Genomic DNA, 16,334 nt, shown 5'->3' on the forward strand with positions numbered 1-16,334 from the left:
GATCTTGCCAGAATATTAAATACAAAATTGATAGCATTGAAAAATATAGCTAGTGGGATGGACTTATACTGACAGAATTTTATAATGCAATACAACACATATATCATCGATTTTTAGTCGGTTATAGTGGCATTTTAGCTTAGAGAGCCTAGAAGACCGCTCTAATGCTGACTTATACTTTGCGTAAGCATCTTGGCCTATGCAAAGAGAAACCCAGTTCAACAAGGCATGTACTTGAAGTTAAGCCTACTCTTACACATTTTACCAGATCAGTCAACTGAGAGTTTTTTTTTGTAACTCACAATTAACAAATCAAAAAAGTTATTCTTTGTATTAGTGGACTGAGCAGTAAGTATATTACTGCTATTCAATTCTCCAGCCCTGTTCTGCAGTTCAAATGAAAACACCAAAGGCAAGAGTGGCACACTACCTCTTTCAAAATGAATTCAAATTGAGCTGTGTCCAGTAGGAGCTGGAAAAGGATCCTGGGGTTGTACCTTGAATCTGTTAGAATTTGATCCTTTATCTGGCGGAGACGTTTGTTATTTGGGTCACAAGCTGAAAATGGAAGGACAAGATTTCTCCACTGTTACAGAATTTAGCTAAGCTCTTAATATTTGTAAATAGGCTCATTCTGAATAGCTTGAAAGCAGAAACACTTTACTCTGATGTGTTAGCACCCCCTTATCTCCATTAACATAGATCTGACCACCCTTGTGCAACCCCCTCTTTAGAACAGGGAGTAAGTAAGGTTTCTGTGGTACTTCACTTTTCTGCTGCCTCTTTTACTGCCTTCCAAAAACTAAGTGTGAATTTAGTACTCATTATTGACAAGCCCATTACTGAAATTGTTACATAAAATGAATGGAGGCCGTAACAGAAGCTCTCATATACTAAGAAGCCCAAAAGATAGCCAAACACACAACCAAGACAATGCCTAAACAGGTAAGTTTAGGGATCCAAACTCCTGTCAGAGGCACTATTCAACAGTTACCACAATAAGAAACTTGTTTTTAAATTGTGAATTACCAGGACATTAAAAAGTTGGTTAATGCTTTCCTTCTGGTGCTACACAAAGCTCTCAGAAGGATGCTGTAAGTCGTAAGGCAGGAAAAGATAAAGCTTCCTGACTTTTTCTATTCTCTTTTCCACAGGATCATGAATTATCATACTACTTTCATACTTGTTTCTGCTTCCAAGAATTAAGAAAAGGCATGCATACTGTTTCAGTCGAAGATTTTAGGTGACTCATTAGCAAAACAACGGCTCAAGACGCCACTGAGGTCAGCTACTGCCAACTTCAACAGTAGCACACCCTGGTCTTTGCTCAGGACCTAAGATGGAGCTCCAGTATAGCATAAGTTACAACTCTGTAATGAAAGCATAGTGCAAAGTCTTACCTGTGTCTGCAGTGTGAAGCATCAGCCAACGGATTGCTACATTGCAGTCTCGTAGGCAATTTAGCAGCTTGGGAATGTTGTCCAGCACGAGCTCTTCCCTTAGACAGCCCTCTTTGAGAAACTGCTGCACTTGAGTGTGCACTCGCTCAGTGACTGCAGCATACCTGCTAGCCTTGGAATATACAATATTAGCATTAATACAATCCTTTGAAAATGTCATCTACAATATCGGGCTTCCCAAGAACTTAAAGGGCACACAAGTCAAAAAGTGCTATAAAGAAAAACAAAACAAAACACTGTCACCACTGATTGGCAGTGTCATACACTGCAACTGCATGACAACAGAATGCAAAGTAAATTTTAGACCAAAGAATCTATATAGGAAAGATAATGTTTTGAAAATGCAGACTTGCAAACCTCCTACATGTGTAGCCTTAAAAAAAAATCATTCCTAAAAAATGGTACAAATATTGCTGCCCAGTAAGAAACTCCCCCCCCCCCCCGCCAAATCTATACATATAATGTTAAGACATTCTTTTAAATCAGGTTCTTCTTTCAGATTATTGTTTAGATAACCTAGAAGGCCCCAAACTATCTAGCTGAGTGCTAAACTCTATAAGTGCTCAAATTCTAAAACTGTATCTGTGGAAGACCAAATACCATAGTCAGCTAAGACAACCCAATACCGAACAACATAGTGATGATCGTCAGCAACTGTGCAATCAAGCCAAGAGGAAGTGAAACAAGCTTTACCAGGAAGACCAGACTTGAAACTCACAAGTAATTTCAATATGTATTCAAATAATTGTATGCAAGAGAAAAAGATTCATACATTAACGACAACACACAATATACCCCAAATGCCCATATATTTTGAATCTTGCTGAAAATATTAAACTGCAGCTTACGTACTTGTTCTTTGACGTTTGAAAGATCCAACGTGTAGTTGAGGGCAGTTTTGGCAGCCTTGTAGGGTTCCCATGCTTCTGCTAAATTTACAGCAATTCCCATGTAAATGCTAATAACCTAAGAGTGGAAGCAAAAATTTGTGTTTATATTGGTATTAGGGAGACATGCTTTTAATTTAGCAATATGAGTAGAAAGAGATACGTTATGGGTGTAAATACGAGGTAATTAAACTTTCTTTGGTTGCTGTATTCCTTGCTCCCTAATCTTTGGAAATGAAAGCATAAAAGGACATTGAAATAAGTAGTACACAGTTAATTTGAAGCCTAGTCAGTTCTGAAAATAAGCTGACAGTTCTTTCAGTCACTATGCATGATCCTTGGTCTCTACTTTTTTCCATGACCTTATCATTTTTCATTTCCATGTTGCGGTGCAGAAGGCCCTCCAATGCAACAGGGGAACCAACTATGACAGGGGAAAAACACCCAAATGACTCCCACTCCAGCAATGCTGAAATGACTGACTTGAAGTATAATGCGTTTTCTATGCTGAATGTAAGCAGAAGGAAGATGTGATTCCAAGCTGTGATTTTAAGGGGAGGAACTGAATGCCTAACTGATTTTGGACTCTCACCCCCAACCCAAATTCAAGTGTGCCTAAAAATACAGAATAGTGGTTGACTTAAAAATGTTTGTAAGGTACTTGATTATAAACGGAAGTCTTGGGTTACTGACAGATGAAGGATATACAGAGCTGTGGTATCATGAGCTTTGTCATGCTATTGCTGCAATATTCCTCCATCCTGCATAGGTCACACACAGGGGACACTGTCAGCCTTTGACCTCTTCTAACAATGTCAGCAAGGAGGTCAGTAAAGGCAGATAGGACACTTGTGCATGATATGAAGATCTCTCTAATACTGTTGAAGTGGAGTTCACTACTTTCATGCTGCTGAGAGTTCCTCAAAGGCCTGCTGTTCAGCCAACAAAGACAGATTTGAATCTAGCTTAAGAGTTAAACACCCTGTGAGATGCAGCTAACTCATTCACACCTGGTCATGACAATATACATACTGTATTAAAATAACTGCTTCTACAATGAAATCAAGTGAATAAAAATGTTGGCATAATCAAAAATTCACAATGTGAAGTCTTTATTTCTGAAAAAAATTCTGAAAAAAAACTAAGGATTTTAATGTCTAGCCAGCTATTATAGTCTCCTCACTCCTTTCTTCTCTGTTGCCCTTATGGAGCAGAACAGAAGAATACAATTTGAAACTATTGGAGAGATACTAATTAATTTCTAGTTTCTTCCTGAGGCTGATTTCCTTAGACACAGGCTACCTGGGGACTCTACTGTCACATACCACTCTATTTCAGTAGCATTTTTTGCAAAGTAGGGCCCCTGGGTAGAAATCCTAAATTTCATTACCGAGCCACTTTGAATTCCATTTTAATCACTCTATCTGACCAGGTATATAGGATTGTACAGCATGATAGCTTTGGCGTTTAGGTTATTTGGACAATGGATGGAACACACTCTCAAACAAGTTTTCAAATAACGTGTGTGCGTGTGTGTGTGTGGGGGGGGTTAGAGGGTAAGTCTAGCATTCAGAGGGACCTTGACAAATTGCTGGCATTGGCCAGCTGAAGCTGCAGGAAGTTCAACAATGATAAATGCACAGATCTGCACCTGGGACAAAAACCAACCAAACAAAAAACAACCTTGCAACAGCATAATCCAGGGACCGACTGCCTATGTAGCAGTTGTGCTGAAAGGGACCTAACAGTCCTGGCGGATAAGCTGAACATGAATCAGAAATGCAGCCTCACAACAATGAAGGTTAATCACATACTAGGCTGTGTTAGCAAGATTGCAGCCAGCAGATTGAGGGAAGTGATTATTCCCATCTACTCAGCACCCATGAGGTCCCCTTTAAGAGTACTCTGTCAAAACTTGGGCTCCTCAGTACAAGACGACATGGACAAACTGTGATGAATCGAACAGAAGACCACTAAGATGGTTAGGGGACATGCTGCATTAAGAGAGCCTGACAGAGCTGGGCTTGTTTAGGCTTGAAAGGAGATGACTAAGGGATCTAACTGCAGTCGTCTACTACCTAAATGGCAGTTATGGAGAAGACAGAGCCAGACTCTTCTCAGAGGTGCACAGCAAAAGGACAAGAGACAATGATCACAAGCTGCAACAAGCAAAATTCTGGTTGGCCAGGGGTGGGGGTGGGGGTGGAGAACACCACCCACAAGAGTGATTAAGCACAGGCACAGGTGCCCAAAGAGGCTGTAGAATCTCTATTTCAGGTATTTTCAAAACTCAGATATTTTCAATTCTTGACTGGACAAGGCCCTGAGCAACCTGATTTCACTTTAAAGTTAGTCCTACTTCGAGTAGAAGGCTGGACTAGAAGACATCCAGATACACCTTCCAACCTACATTTTTCTATGGTAGAATTCTGATGGTATGAGTGCAGTTGATTTAAGCATTTAAGAGGATAATCAATATTTGCAAAGGATAGTTTTCCATGCTGATCCAGAAGCTTTGACTCAGTCTGCTTCACTACAAAAAAAGCATAATTTCCCTGGAAGAGAATCTATTCTACTTTTAGAACATTACAGCAAGCTTTGCAGAAAGTAAGATAAATTGTTCCTGTAACATTAAATCCATGGTACAGTTTAAAAATAGAATTAACATTTACCCAATTATCTGGAAAGTATTTATCCACTATCTCTCTCATTTTTGCTTGTTGAGTGTGAAGAATAGAAGGGTCAAAATAGAGTATGACATAGAGCATGGCAGCCTGAGTAGCCAGGGCAGTACTGCGGTGTTCTGGTAACGGATATGCAGAAACCTAGGAAGAGGGAACAAAACAAAGCATAACATAATGCAACAATCCCTTGCAAATATTATGGGGCATATTAAAGAGTACAATACGTGGATACTAGGAGGCTATCTTATTTGTCACACAGGCAAGCTGGACATGCTTACACATGCAACACATTCACCAGACATATTTACAGAATATAAAGCTTGACTGTAGATGTATGCTAAATTTAATAGGCTATAGTAAGATATCATTATGTGGTAAATGAGTCAAAGGAGGGTTGAATCAAAGAGCTTCAGATGGGCTGAAAGGAGCAGAGCCAGAAATAGCTATTTTGTACCTCATCTCAAACAGAAATGAGGACTAATAAATCAAGTAAAAGGCAAACAGCATGCAGATAATTTAGTTATTCACAAATTGCAGGTACCAGCAAGCTCAAGAAGATTAAAAGTAAAATTTCATTAAAAAAAATGTACATAGGATAATATAGTAAGAGACCTCTATACTAACACAAAAGTTGGCATCAAAATCATATTCAACAAGACAAAATGATTTGTCATTAGGAAAGCTTTTCTCCACTTTTATTTAGTGGCATCCTGCTTTCCCATAATTTTTTCTGATTACATTATTATGTGAAATGTTCAGACTACTAATAATAAAAAAGATAGGAGGCTGCTGCCTACTGTTATCAAGAATAAACTGCAAGTATTAAAGGAAGTAATACCTCAGACATAAGACACTTCGGTAATATAATCTGCATTTAATCTGTGTTAAACTGAAGATTTCTACCTCACTCTAACTTTTTATACTACATTTGGGAAAGTACATTAGCTATAACTGTGCTTTGGATAGAAACCTTGATGGAAGTTTTTAATTATCAACTGTAAACACTACAAAATAGAGATCACGGGTTGTAATGTTATCTTAATCTGAAGGCAATAAACTAACAAAATTATATTAAAAAAGAGGACAGGTAATTTTGATTAAAAGTATTAGAAGACTTAAGTAAGATTTTAGATTAATAAGTACTTTAAGAAGAGCACTCTCACTAACACTTCACTATTTCTTATCAGAGCCATAAATTATGTCATAAAATGAGCTTTCTTCACAACTTATCCAGAGTTTTTTGCACAGCTTAAAAAATACCATAAACATGGTACAGTGCCTAGAAAAGCATTTTTTCCTCATAAAAGGTCACATGTCTGTCTATAGTCTGAAAGTTTTTGACAGAGTCCTTACTTCTAAATTAATGTTCTTGCCTTTGTTTATTGCTTATGCGATTCACTGATCTTCAGATGCTGTTTTTTTAGCATCTATAAAGTGTTTCAGCTATCCAGGATTCACTAGAGGTGTGCCACTCATATAAATAAGATGGTTTGGTCCCCCCTAAAGAAAGGTCCACCCTGCTCAAAAGTCAATGCTTTGTTGAAGCTCATCCTCAAAGGGGAAGAGACTGTAAAGGTAGTAATCATCGAACATACTTTGTTTCAATTTTTATTCTTTTTCTTTATTCATGCAATTGTCATAGTTAAGAACTGTGATATTACTGCTTCATTTTAATCACATTGCCTCTTAAGGGAAGATAAATCTCTTTTGCAGTAACTAAAACAATGAGAATCTCTGAAGGAATTAGACAGTTAATAAGAGTGGCCAATCATTTATTTTTTTCTAGGACTCGCAGTTGAGTAACTTACCCAAGAAACCATTCCATACTCCATTTCAGATCCCTCTTCTGTCTCACAGTAACTTACCTGGTTATAAATGTCATCTGATCGTAAGCGGCCAATAACCATGCTGATGAATGTTTCACTTATGGGTACCCTGCTGAAGTAACTCTCAGGGTAGTTTGGAGGCCTTTTAGCTCCAGGCTGGCTTGAGTATCCAGTGCTTCGAAGCAGTTTACAAATATCATCTAAATTAGAATCAGCAGAGGATCGGGCTGCACTGTTTTTAGAAAGGAAAAAAAATTAAGCTGTGTGACTTGTCTATATCTTTCTCTCCCTTCCCTTCTAACCCCACCTTCCACTCCAAGAAAGTAATCAGATACTAAGGTTTGGGAGATTTTTTTTGTATGCTTACTCTACGAATATAATTTTCACCATATTACAGAAGGACTAAATGCCCATACTGCAATCCCAGATAAGCATACAAAGCACAAACAAACAAACAGACCCAAGAAAACTTTATTCAGGGACAAAAAAACCTACCTTTGCATTCAGAAGAGGTTCATTTGCCCCTCCTCCCTTCCCCCCTCCTTTCTGAATTTCCCTTCTTGCTCCATTCCTGTATTCCAGAGTTAAGGAATTCTTTCTCATTAAACACTTGAGAGCCATAAGCACAGCCAAAGCAGCACAGGTACAGAGTGTCCCCTTTTTTTGCTGCAAAATGTGTGAAAGAGTTTGCACTGAAATTCTTAGAGATCCTTGCTGCGATAAAGCAGTGCCAACAGCCTACCCTGGAAGTCGCATTGATTTGACTAATCAAGCACGCTAACTACAAGAAGTCTGACTTGCAATACATTTTCTGTCTAGATGCTCAGGACTTTTCAGAGGTTTGCTCCAACAATTGGGAACATGTAATGCTTTCAAAGCTGACACTTGCAGCATTAAAGCTTCATGTGAAAGTTCATCTGTCAGTGGATTTCAAATCTCTGCTGTGACGACATGTGAAACTTGTGGCCCCAGTATTGCAGACAGACCTGCAAAAACAGCTAATGTGAGGAGCTCTATCAACATTCAGGCAGCTATACAGAATTATCAGAGTTTATCTGTATGCACTAGACAATCAAAAGGGTGCCAATATTTCCATTTGTCTTAATTCAAAACCTGAGTTAACTGAACATACTGCATGTTACATTCTCTCAGCTTTGAGTTCTTCTGAATACCAATCCACATTACCTGTATCTGTAGTAGGAAACCAACATTCTTTCTCTGACTTCTCCTTCAATCTTCTGGTCAATGACCAACAGCATGACTCCATATAAGTAGAGTGCTTCACACTGTTAAGAAAAAAAAGCAGCAATAAAGAACAGACGCCCCCCCCCCCCCAAAATCAGAAAGAAGTCAAACTATTGCAATTTTGTAGTAACATCTGGAGACAAGTGCTGACAAACTAACACTATGCAAACTACTGTGAAATTAGTGTGAAAAATGGCAGGCTGTAGATTTTTGGTCTTTGAAAGAGTGAGCCATAGCCTTTCAACACACTTGGTAACTTGAGACTAGATATAAACAAAATAGATGTCAAAATATATCTGGAACTAAACTAGTTGGTTCATTTTCTACTATTACAAAACTGTTGAGTACTTACTAGAAGCTGTTTTCCATCTTCATTAAGGAGGACAGTTTCTAATGTTTGCTGAATGTAAATTCCTTCATTGAGGTCATCTAAATATCTAGGAAGCATACCAAAGAGCTGGTCATTGACTATTTTCCTCTTAAATCATGTGTCCTCAGAACTCAACTGGCCAATTTTCACTCAAAGTCAACAGACATATCACAACACTCCTTGTGCTGCTTGTACTGGAGGTTTTTCACACAACAAAGAACAGGTGCTCTAAGAAATGAGAGGCTGGAACCTGTAGTTAGGTTGACCAGCTGGCAAATCCTCCTTCTATTTGCTAATGCTGTATGTGAAAGATACTGAAGGATACTCTAACTTACAGCTAATAAATCATTCTCTTAACCTTAACATGGCAGGACACAGCCTGAGAACAGAGTATTGAGAAGGAAAAGTTTTTCTTTCTCCTTCAAACTTAATAAAACTATCATACTTTCAAGTTATCTCCAACAGTAGCTACTGGAAATACCTTAAATTTATCTTAATTGCAATTTGAAAGATAGAGCTATAAGGAAAATATTTCATCTTGATTAACTTCTTGATTTCTTCTTATTACAGGGTTTTCTAGTAACACTGCTTATTACCATAATGAGCTCAATCTTTTTAACCAAATTCAACAACAATGAACAATTCTTAGACTTCGGACTCTCTGGCACTTCTTTCTTAAAGTATTTCATGAACCTTTCATATTGTTTTGACAGGAAAGAGTAACAAATTTCAGAATAGAGTAACTCCACCAAAACATGAAAGTTCAAGAAAAAACATTATTTGATTCTCTCTTCTGCAAGACCAAAAAACTTTCTTTAATAATACAGAGTTTCTTTTCATTCATAAATCTTCAGAACAATCTCTAACATAAAGAATTAGCTCTAGCTTACATTTAAGGAAATGAGGTAGAGATGTTAAATGTTTTCAGGTCATAGATTAAGCTGGTATGCAACAACTAGAGTAAAAGTTAGTACCCAGTTGAGCAAGCCAGGTTTCCCAGTGCATATGAATATGATTCAAATGCGAGCATTGCATCTCCAAGGAAAAAGTTTCTAATCATGAAAATTAAACAGTATTGTAGTCTTTAAGAAACTCTACGTATCATTAAAAAACTATACCTGTTTAAATCTACAATGTATTTATGAACACTCTGAAAAGCTAGATAAAATCTTGTCAAAATTTCGATGTTGTTTTCACGAAATTCTTCATCTAAATCCAGTAACTCAGGTTTGGCTTCCAGTTTGCCTTCACATGTCTCAGGTCCCTAAGAAAGAAAATTCATATTTAGAGAGAATATTTGATTGTGTCTATGACAATCTTCATTAGGACACAGAATACACATGACAGCCAGGGTGTATGTAATGACAGAATTAACAATTACTACTAAAACAAGGCATCTGCAGTTTTCTATGCTACTTTATAATTAAACAGTGATCCCATAGTGGTAAGTTTTACATTTTGTTACAATCTATAACCATTATAAATATGATTGATTTTAAATATTTTTGAATAAGATATATGTAACGATTTTTGCCCCCATGTTGTCAACAGAAAAGAACAGTTAACACTTTGGGTAAAATCCTGATGCATGTGAAACCACCATGTGCCTTACCATGGGCTTTTTTAAGTGGCAACTATCTCCTTTCTGGAACTTTTTCCTTTACACATTTGACCCAGTTGATTTCTCAAACAGAATTCATAACATTAAGGCCTCATAAACAGTTGACAGTTTTGTATCTTCTCATACCTTTAAACTCCTTGCAAGTATTAGACCTATGTGAGACTTTTGACAAATTCTAGACCTAGCTGAATGCTAGTCCCCAAAGTTGATGCAGAAACCATGTAATTAACAACTGTTTGTGAATAAGGGGAAAAGGAAGAAAAGCCTGACTTTCTGAAAGCAATGGTACAAACCATTTTAACCATTTGCTGCTGTCTACTCACCTTTCAGTCCTATCACCAACAGTTAACTGAAAATATTAACATCATTCGAAAGACCACTTCCATGGCATGAAATCATGGCTTTAAAGGATTTTGTGAATGTGAGCTCCATAAAATCACTTAAAATAGACTTAAATGTCAAGTCTAACATCTGAGTGACAACTTCTGAGTGGTTTTAAAAATGCTCTTCTATTTCTTTTTTTCTATGAAATAGCCACATGAAACAAAGGATAAAAGCAGGTCCCAAACTGACGATAAAGTCTAAATGCACAAAGTAAACAGACTGATTTTTCAATATCTCAAGTCTCATCACCTAATTTCAAGCATCTTGAATGCAGGAATGGAGGGCTCATGATGTTAATATCTGTAAACTCATGAAACTCTGATTTGCAAACTGTCTTCTACTGATTCTGTTGCAGTTATGCTGAAAAGTGGCAGCAGTGTCTTGCTTCTTTAACATTCAGGAATCTTCTAGCTTCCCAAATGAATATATTTCTGGTGAGTTATACCTATCTGCTTTTAAATTGTCAAGTTGTTTGTATTAAAAAGACTTGTAATAAAAATCTACATCTAAAGGTAACTGGGAAATCACCTGTGCTCAGGATTTTCAGTGCCCCAAGTACTCAGAATTTATAATGCCTTCCAAAAAAATTCCACAAAAAAATCCCCCAAAACATTGCTGTAACAGTAATGTCTCTTTTATTGTACAAACTAGATGGAGAAAGTCAAATTACATAGTCTGTTTAGTTCCTTGCAAATCATGCTAGAGAGTGATAGAGGGGGAAAAGGTACTGCAAGAAGCTTAGTTCTGTAAGAAAAATGAGAGCTTTTCACAGACACTGCTCTTTATTTTTTGATTCAGTGCACATGGGCAAGCACAGTGAATGAACAATCACACTACTGTCAAACAGGAAAGCATAAGGCAGTTTTTATGGCTGCAAAGAAAAAGCTACAGATAACCAAAGGAAGACAGGCATACTGCGCCAAAGCAAAACAACCAAGTGCATCGGCTCTGAGCTTGCTGGTGAAAGCAAAATTCTGAGTTTCTTCAGAAAACAGTAATAGCTAAAAACACCCAAATCCAATACTCAAATGTCATGTGATCAGTATTCATTGAAACGCACGGCCAGATGACTCATCAAACACTTTCAAAGTTGTAGTGGGGACTGCTTTTGTACCTATGCATTTAAAACAGTCCTGCTACCTGCTCTAAAACCCAGCACAGGTAGTGGTTGTACATCTACTCTGCCCAGGGAGCTAAGCACACAACCTTCACTACTCTGTTTCTGCTCACTGAAATAAATAAGATGAGGCTGAGTATGATAAGAACTATATAAACACAAGACAGCCGAGAAAGGGAGTGTTAGCATGCAAGCACATCCCAATTAGTATCTCAGTTTGATGAATTTTTGTTAAATACTAAGCTAGCAGGAAATTATTTTAGTCAATTCTGATAAATGTTAGGAACTAACATGACAGTCGCTGTTTCCACATTTACGAGGACGTAAGCTGAAATAACCCTCAGGCTCTATCACGACAACAATACTTTGAAGAAAAGTTTCACAAGCAAAGGATTTACCTTGAAATAACTGAAATCAAATATGATATCCCCATACTTCTGTTGATCAGCCTTGTCCTTTAGCCTGAACACACCAGGAATAAATTCGGAAAGTCTTAAAAGTTCTGCAATGATGGCATTTCCACAGGAGACAATCCTAAGAATGGCCTGACCACAAAGATTATTTTCAGCTAGAAAATCAACCATTGTGGAGCCGAACGTGACCAAGCAGCAACAGTCCTGCAGTCTGTTTCTGAATGTTAGTCTTTAGGTTATCTGAAGAGGAATGTCTAAGGAGAGAAGCGGCTGTTCCATTAATAGTACCTGTAAAAACAAAAAAATCCACATTTTGAGCATTTCATAGCTACACTTTTGACAATTTATTCTATAAGGATTTTTAAGCACACTATGAAATCTTACAGTTTATGAAATCTAAATGATCCATGTTTTGTTCAAATGAAACAATAGACTGAATTTACATTCAACATATATGCAGTTTTAGCTCAGTCACCTGCGTGACCAGGCAAGAAACAACCGCATGATCTTTTGTGCCAGAAAATTTTAAGGTAGCTATTAAAAAAATGAAACAAATACTGAAGCAATCGAGGCCATGCAGCAGACGGCAGCAAGGAAAGCACAAACCAGTATGTTAGGAGGTGCATTTATAATACTATACCTACTTAAAAACACAACCAAACCCATTACAATGGGTGCTGGAACAAGGGAAAATCCTATAGCAAATGGAAATAATACAGCTCCTTTCCTTTACTTATTGCTTAAGAGAGAGAGCTTCTGTATTGTGGTTGCATTTCCTGGCCATGGTTTTATTTGTGGGCATTTTCTTCTGAAAGATCTGGAATGCAGCATGTCTAAAAATAAGCTGCTTTTTAGTTTTGCAACATTTATGGGAGGTTATGAGTTGACTTTACTTTTCATCAAAAACCTTCTAACCCATTGAGCTACATTTAAGATGGCAGTGCCTCTTCTGAACCCAGTCTGCCTCAAAACGCAATCAAGGAGTCTGATCTTCCTGCTCTGTGCAGAGCAAGGCACTGCTGGTGTTGCAACAAGGGCTCCTCTGCAGGCCTCGGTGCAGGTCCCAGACCCAAAAGAACAGGCCTGGACTTCACACGACCTCTCATCCCCACTAGTAACCTCATTCATCAGGCCATAATGTGATGTCTTGACACAAGATGACGATAAAAACATGGCAGAGCCCACAGACAGCTCCTGGAGTTGCACAAAAGTCACCTCCAGTGCAGGCGGGCCTCACTGAGGAGGGACGAGCCGCCGTTTTCATTCCCTTTCCGAGGGCTCCTTCCCCAGCCAACAGCCCCCCTCAGTGCGTGAGGCCCCCGCAGTGCAACGGCCGCGCCGCGAGACCAACCGCCGCCCCCCTCGGTGCAACGGCCGCGCCGCGAGACCAACCGCCGCCCACCGAGCGGCAACGGCCGCGCCGCGAGACCAACCGCCGCCCCCCTCGGTGCAACGCGGCCCCGCTCCGCCGCCCCAGCCCCAGCGCGGGGAAAGCTCTCGCCTCCCACCCCAGCGCCGGCCGCGACCTGCCCGAGGTGCCGCGCTTACAGTGCCCGCAGCTAGCTCGGTGAGGGAGAGCGGACGGTGGAGGCTGCTCCGCTCCCCCAAGGCCCGCGGACGGTGCAGCCCCCAGCGGAGCAGCCGCAGCAGGTAGGAGGGCAGCGGGCAGGCGGCGGTGGTGGCACCCCGCTCTCCCATCACATGACGGGGCCCGTCACGTGCGGCGGCGCCGGCTGATGAGGCGGTTCCGCCGCGGGCTCAGCCCGCCTCCCCGGGCCCTAGCGTGCCCCGCGCCCGCGGCCGGGAGGGGTGGTGCGGCCGCCTCTGAGAGGAGCCCCCCGAGGCTGCGGCGGCTGGGACGAGGTGAGCAGCTGTGGCTGCGGAGCGGCCTGCGGCAGCCGCCGCCGCCGCCTTCCCCTCGGGCGGGGCGCGGAGCGTGAGGGAGGGCCCGCGCGGCCCTGTCCTGCGGGAGCCTCCTGCCCGGCGGCGAGGTGAGGCGGGCCGCTGCCTCCGGCACGGGCGGATGGCGGGGCTGTGAGGTGGGGAGCGGGGCTCCCGGCCCGCCGCGCTCCCCTCCCCGGCTCTGCGGTGGGGAAGTAGCGTCTCCGTGGTACAGTGGCCGCCAAGTGCGTCTAGGAGGTAGGGACTGATAGCAACAGTGAGCGCTGATCGCCTGCAGATCTTGTATTCTACCTCTGTTTCAAAGTTTGGGAGATTGGAGCGGAGGGCAGTTAGGTCATTTGCTCAAATCTTAAAAATTGGTGACGGAATTGAAGCTTTAGCCTTCTAGGGTTTCTGCTTCGTAGTCTTGTCTGGGCTGTTTGAATATTATTGAAAGAAAAAACTGCTTAGCTAGTCTCGCTTGGGTCTCCTTTTGAAATCTAGGTTTTGGTCATTGTATTTCCCAGAAGATGAAGGGCGGGGTTTGCAAATCTACTGGCTTCATTGCTGCACCCAGTGAAGACCTTCATGGTGAAAGGGAGCGCCTTAGAGACACTGCTCAAAACCCTCTTCCAGGGAGGAAATTGCCTTTTCTTTTAAAGGCAACATAGACAGCTTTGAGCTGTAAGTTGTGCTTAAAGAATTAACTTACAAAATTTGAGAGGGAAGTCTGTGCTTGGGGTCAACTGTTTCTACAAAATTAAAAAAAATCTGTCCATGGATACTTAAATTACCTGTCAAAACACAAATTGTGATGAAATGACCAATGTGATGGTATGATTTAGCATTGTAGACAACAGCTTTGATTCCTGTATAGCTACTCAGTGTTCCCACGCGTTTCAGAAGAATGGAGAAGCCTTTTTAACTTTTTGTTGTTGTTTTTTTCAGATTCCTGTCTTTCACAGTGTGTGTGTGTGAAATTTCCAAAAGAACAGCAGACTTGCTCAATGAATGAGATATACCAAGTTCAGGAAGTGAATTAGGTTCTCTGTGTTAATTTTGATACACCAAATGGGCCCAGAAAGATAGAACTGCTAACATGATTTTATGTGACTAACAGTGTATAAAGTTTGGGTTACAGAGGTTCAGTACAAACACTCTTGGTGAGATGGGAAACAGCTGCTTTAAAAAAATAGAATAAAATTTTCATGTAACAGTTTAAGCATTTGTTATTAAATAAAGCTTTAAGAGCATTCCTTTCCATTACTTTCATGGAGTTTGTAAGAAACTTTTTCCTTGTCTTCTGTTGTCAGTTTGGCAGTCTCTTAAATGGTATTATAGATGGCAATCACTGCCTTTTGGTGGGGAGAGCAGATAAGATGAGATGACTTGGAGCTATTGTTGAAGATTGCAGCCTCCTCTATGACAAGATGCACCTTTAGAAGGAGAGAGAGAGAGAGGAAGGCTGTTCATATGTAATTCAGAAGTTCAAGTTGTCATGAACTTGAGCAGCTGTGTTGTTAAAAGGCTGTCGTAAACTCAAGTCCTCAGAACAGTGTCATAAAAGATAGTCTTGAGTGGCCAGGCACTTTTTTTAAGTAGAAAGAAGAAAACAATAGGAAAGAAAACAGTAAGAGAGGAAAGGTGACAGCAGGAATTCCAGTCTCATAATCTATATGATATTCATGTGGAAGATGGCAATGCTGTTTGGATTAGGATGAGTGCAAAGCATAGTTCTGGAACCTGAGGGAAAGTAGTAAGGTGAGAGACAGAGCCTTGGGTATAAAGCTTTGTCCTTTCTCTTTAGATATTGTCCTGATTTCTGTTGGATTATAGGCTGTCAAAGGGAGTAATCCATAGAATGACTCATCCCCTTGTTATTCTGCATACTAGTTACATCTAACTTCTGGTGTACCCCAATTTGGTTTTTGGATGTCGTTTCCTCCATCCCTAGTATAGTCTCAGTGTAGTCCCTGATAATACCAGTTATTTTTTACATGGACTAATGTGGTATTTCTAGCTATTCAAGACTTTTGTTTTTATAATCGTTTGCCTAAAGCTGACTGGAATTTTTCTTACTTCCTGCAACTAGAAGCATAAAACTCAGCACACCAGACCCATGTTTCTTTTACTAGCTACTGTTGTCCAGGCAAATTATGGCAGAGAACAAAGGAAGAGCAGAAAATGAAAATTTTGAGAAGAGACCACCAACTGGTGTGGACAGTATGGTTGATTGAAGTTATATGGTCAGTATAAGCAATCCCACTTGAAGGTCATATTAATGACAGGAAAAGGAATTAATCCTAGCAAGGCTGTAGTTGTGGGTCTGTAGTGGAAAGGGAGAAAGTGGTAAAGAGCACAGACGTGAGTCTTGTGTGACTTAGTGTTCTGTGCCAATGGAACATCAGTACTAAAAACTAAGTTTGTGACTTCTTTGGTTGAAGTT

At 40.2% G+C, this 16,334-nt stretch overlaps 2 protein-coding genes across 4 annotated transcripts in view; one reads left to right on the top strand and one right to left on the bottom strand.

Moving 5' to 3' along the window:
* Positions 1-13,692, bottom strand: part of WASHC5 (WASH complex subunit 5) — a 28,652-nt gene extending 14,960 nt beyond the window's left edge. Inside the window, exons 1-10 of the mRNA XM_026110080.2 lie at positions 13,556-13,692; positions 11,993-12,295; positions 9,591-9,736; positions 8,455-8,539; positions 8,043-8,143; positions 6,897-7,089; positions 5,020-5,172; positions 2,313-2,426; positions 1,401-1,572; positions 431-558 (exon numbers count right to left, since the gene is read on the bottom strand). Coding sequence (XP_025965865.1) covers positions 431-558; positions 1,401-1,572; positions 2,313-2,426; positions 5,020-5,172; positions 6,897-7,089; positions 8,043-8,143; positions 8,455-8,539; positions 9,591-9,736; positions 11,993-12,178 — 1,278 coding nt within the window. The 5' untranslated portion in view covers positions 12,179-12,295; positions 13,556-13,692. The remainder of the gene's footprint in view (positions 1-430; positions 559-1,400; positions 1,573-2,312; positions 2,427-5,019; positions 5,173-6,896; positions 7,090-8,042; positions 8,144-8,454; positions 8,540-9,590; positions 9,737-11,992; positions 12,296-13,555) is intronic.
* Positions 13,693-13,729: 37 nt separating this feature from the next.
* Positions 13,730-16,334, top strand: part of NSMCE2 (NSE2 (MMS21) homolog, SMC5-SMC6 complex SUMO ligase) — a 131,615-nt gene continuing 129,010 nt past the window's right edge. Inside the window, exon 1 of one of the 3 annotated variants that reach the window (XM_026110081.2) lies at positions 13,730-13,870. The gene's annotated coding sequence lies outside the window, so the exon portion shown is untranslated. Of the gene's footprint in view, positions 13,999-14,023; positions 14,147-16,334 lie in introns of those variants that run through there. The other 2 variants (XM_064507861.1, XM_064507862.1) reach the window with 2 other exon arrangements.

Source organism: Dromaius novaehollandiae, chromosome 2 (genome assembly GCF_036370855.1).
Source record: "Dromaius novaehollandiae isolate bDroNov1 chromosome 2, bDroNov1.hap1, whole genome shotgun sequence".
Lineage (NCBI taxonomy): Eukaryota > Metazoa > Chordata > Aves > Casuariiformes > Dromaiidae > Dromaius > Dromaius novaehollandiae.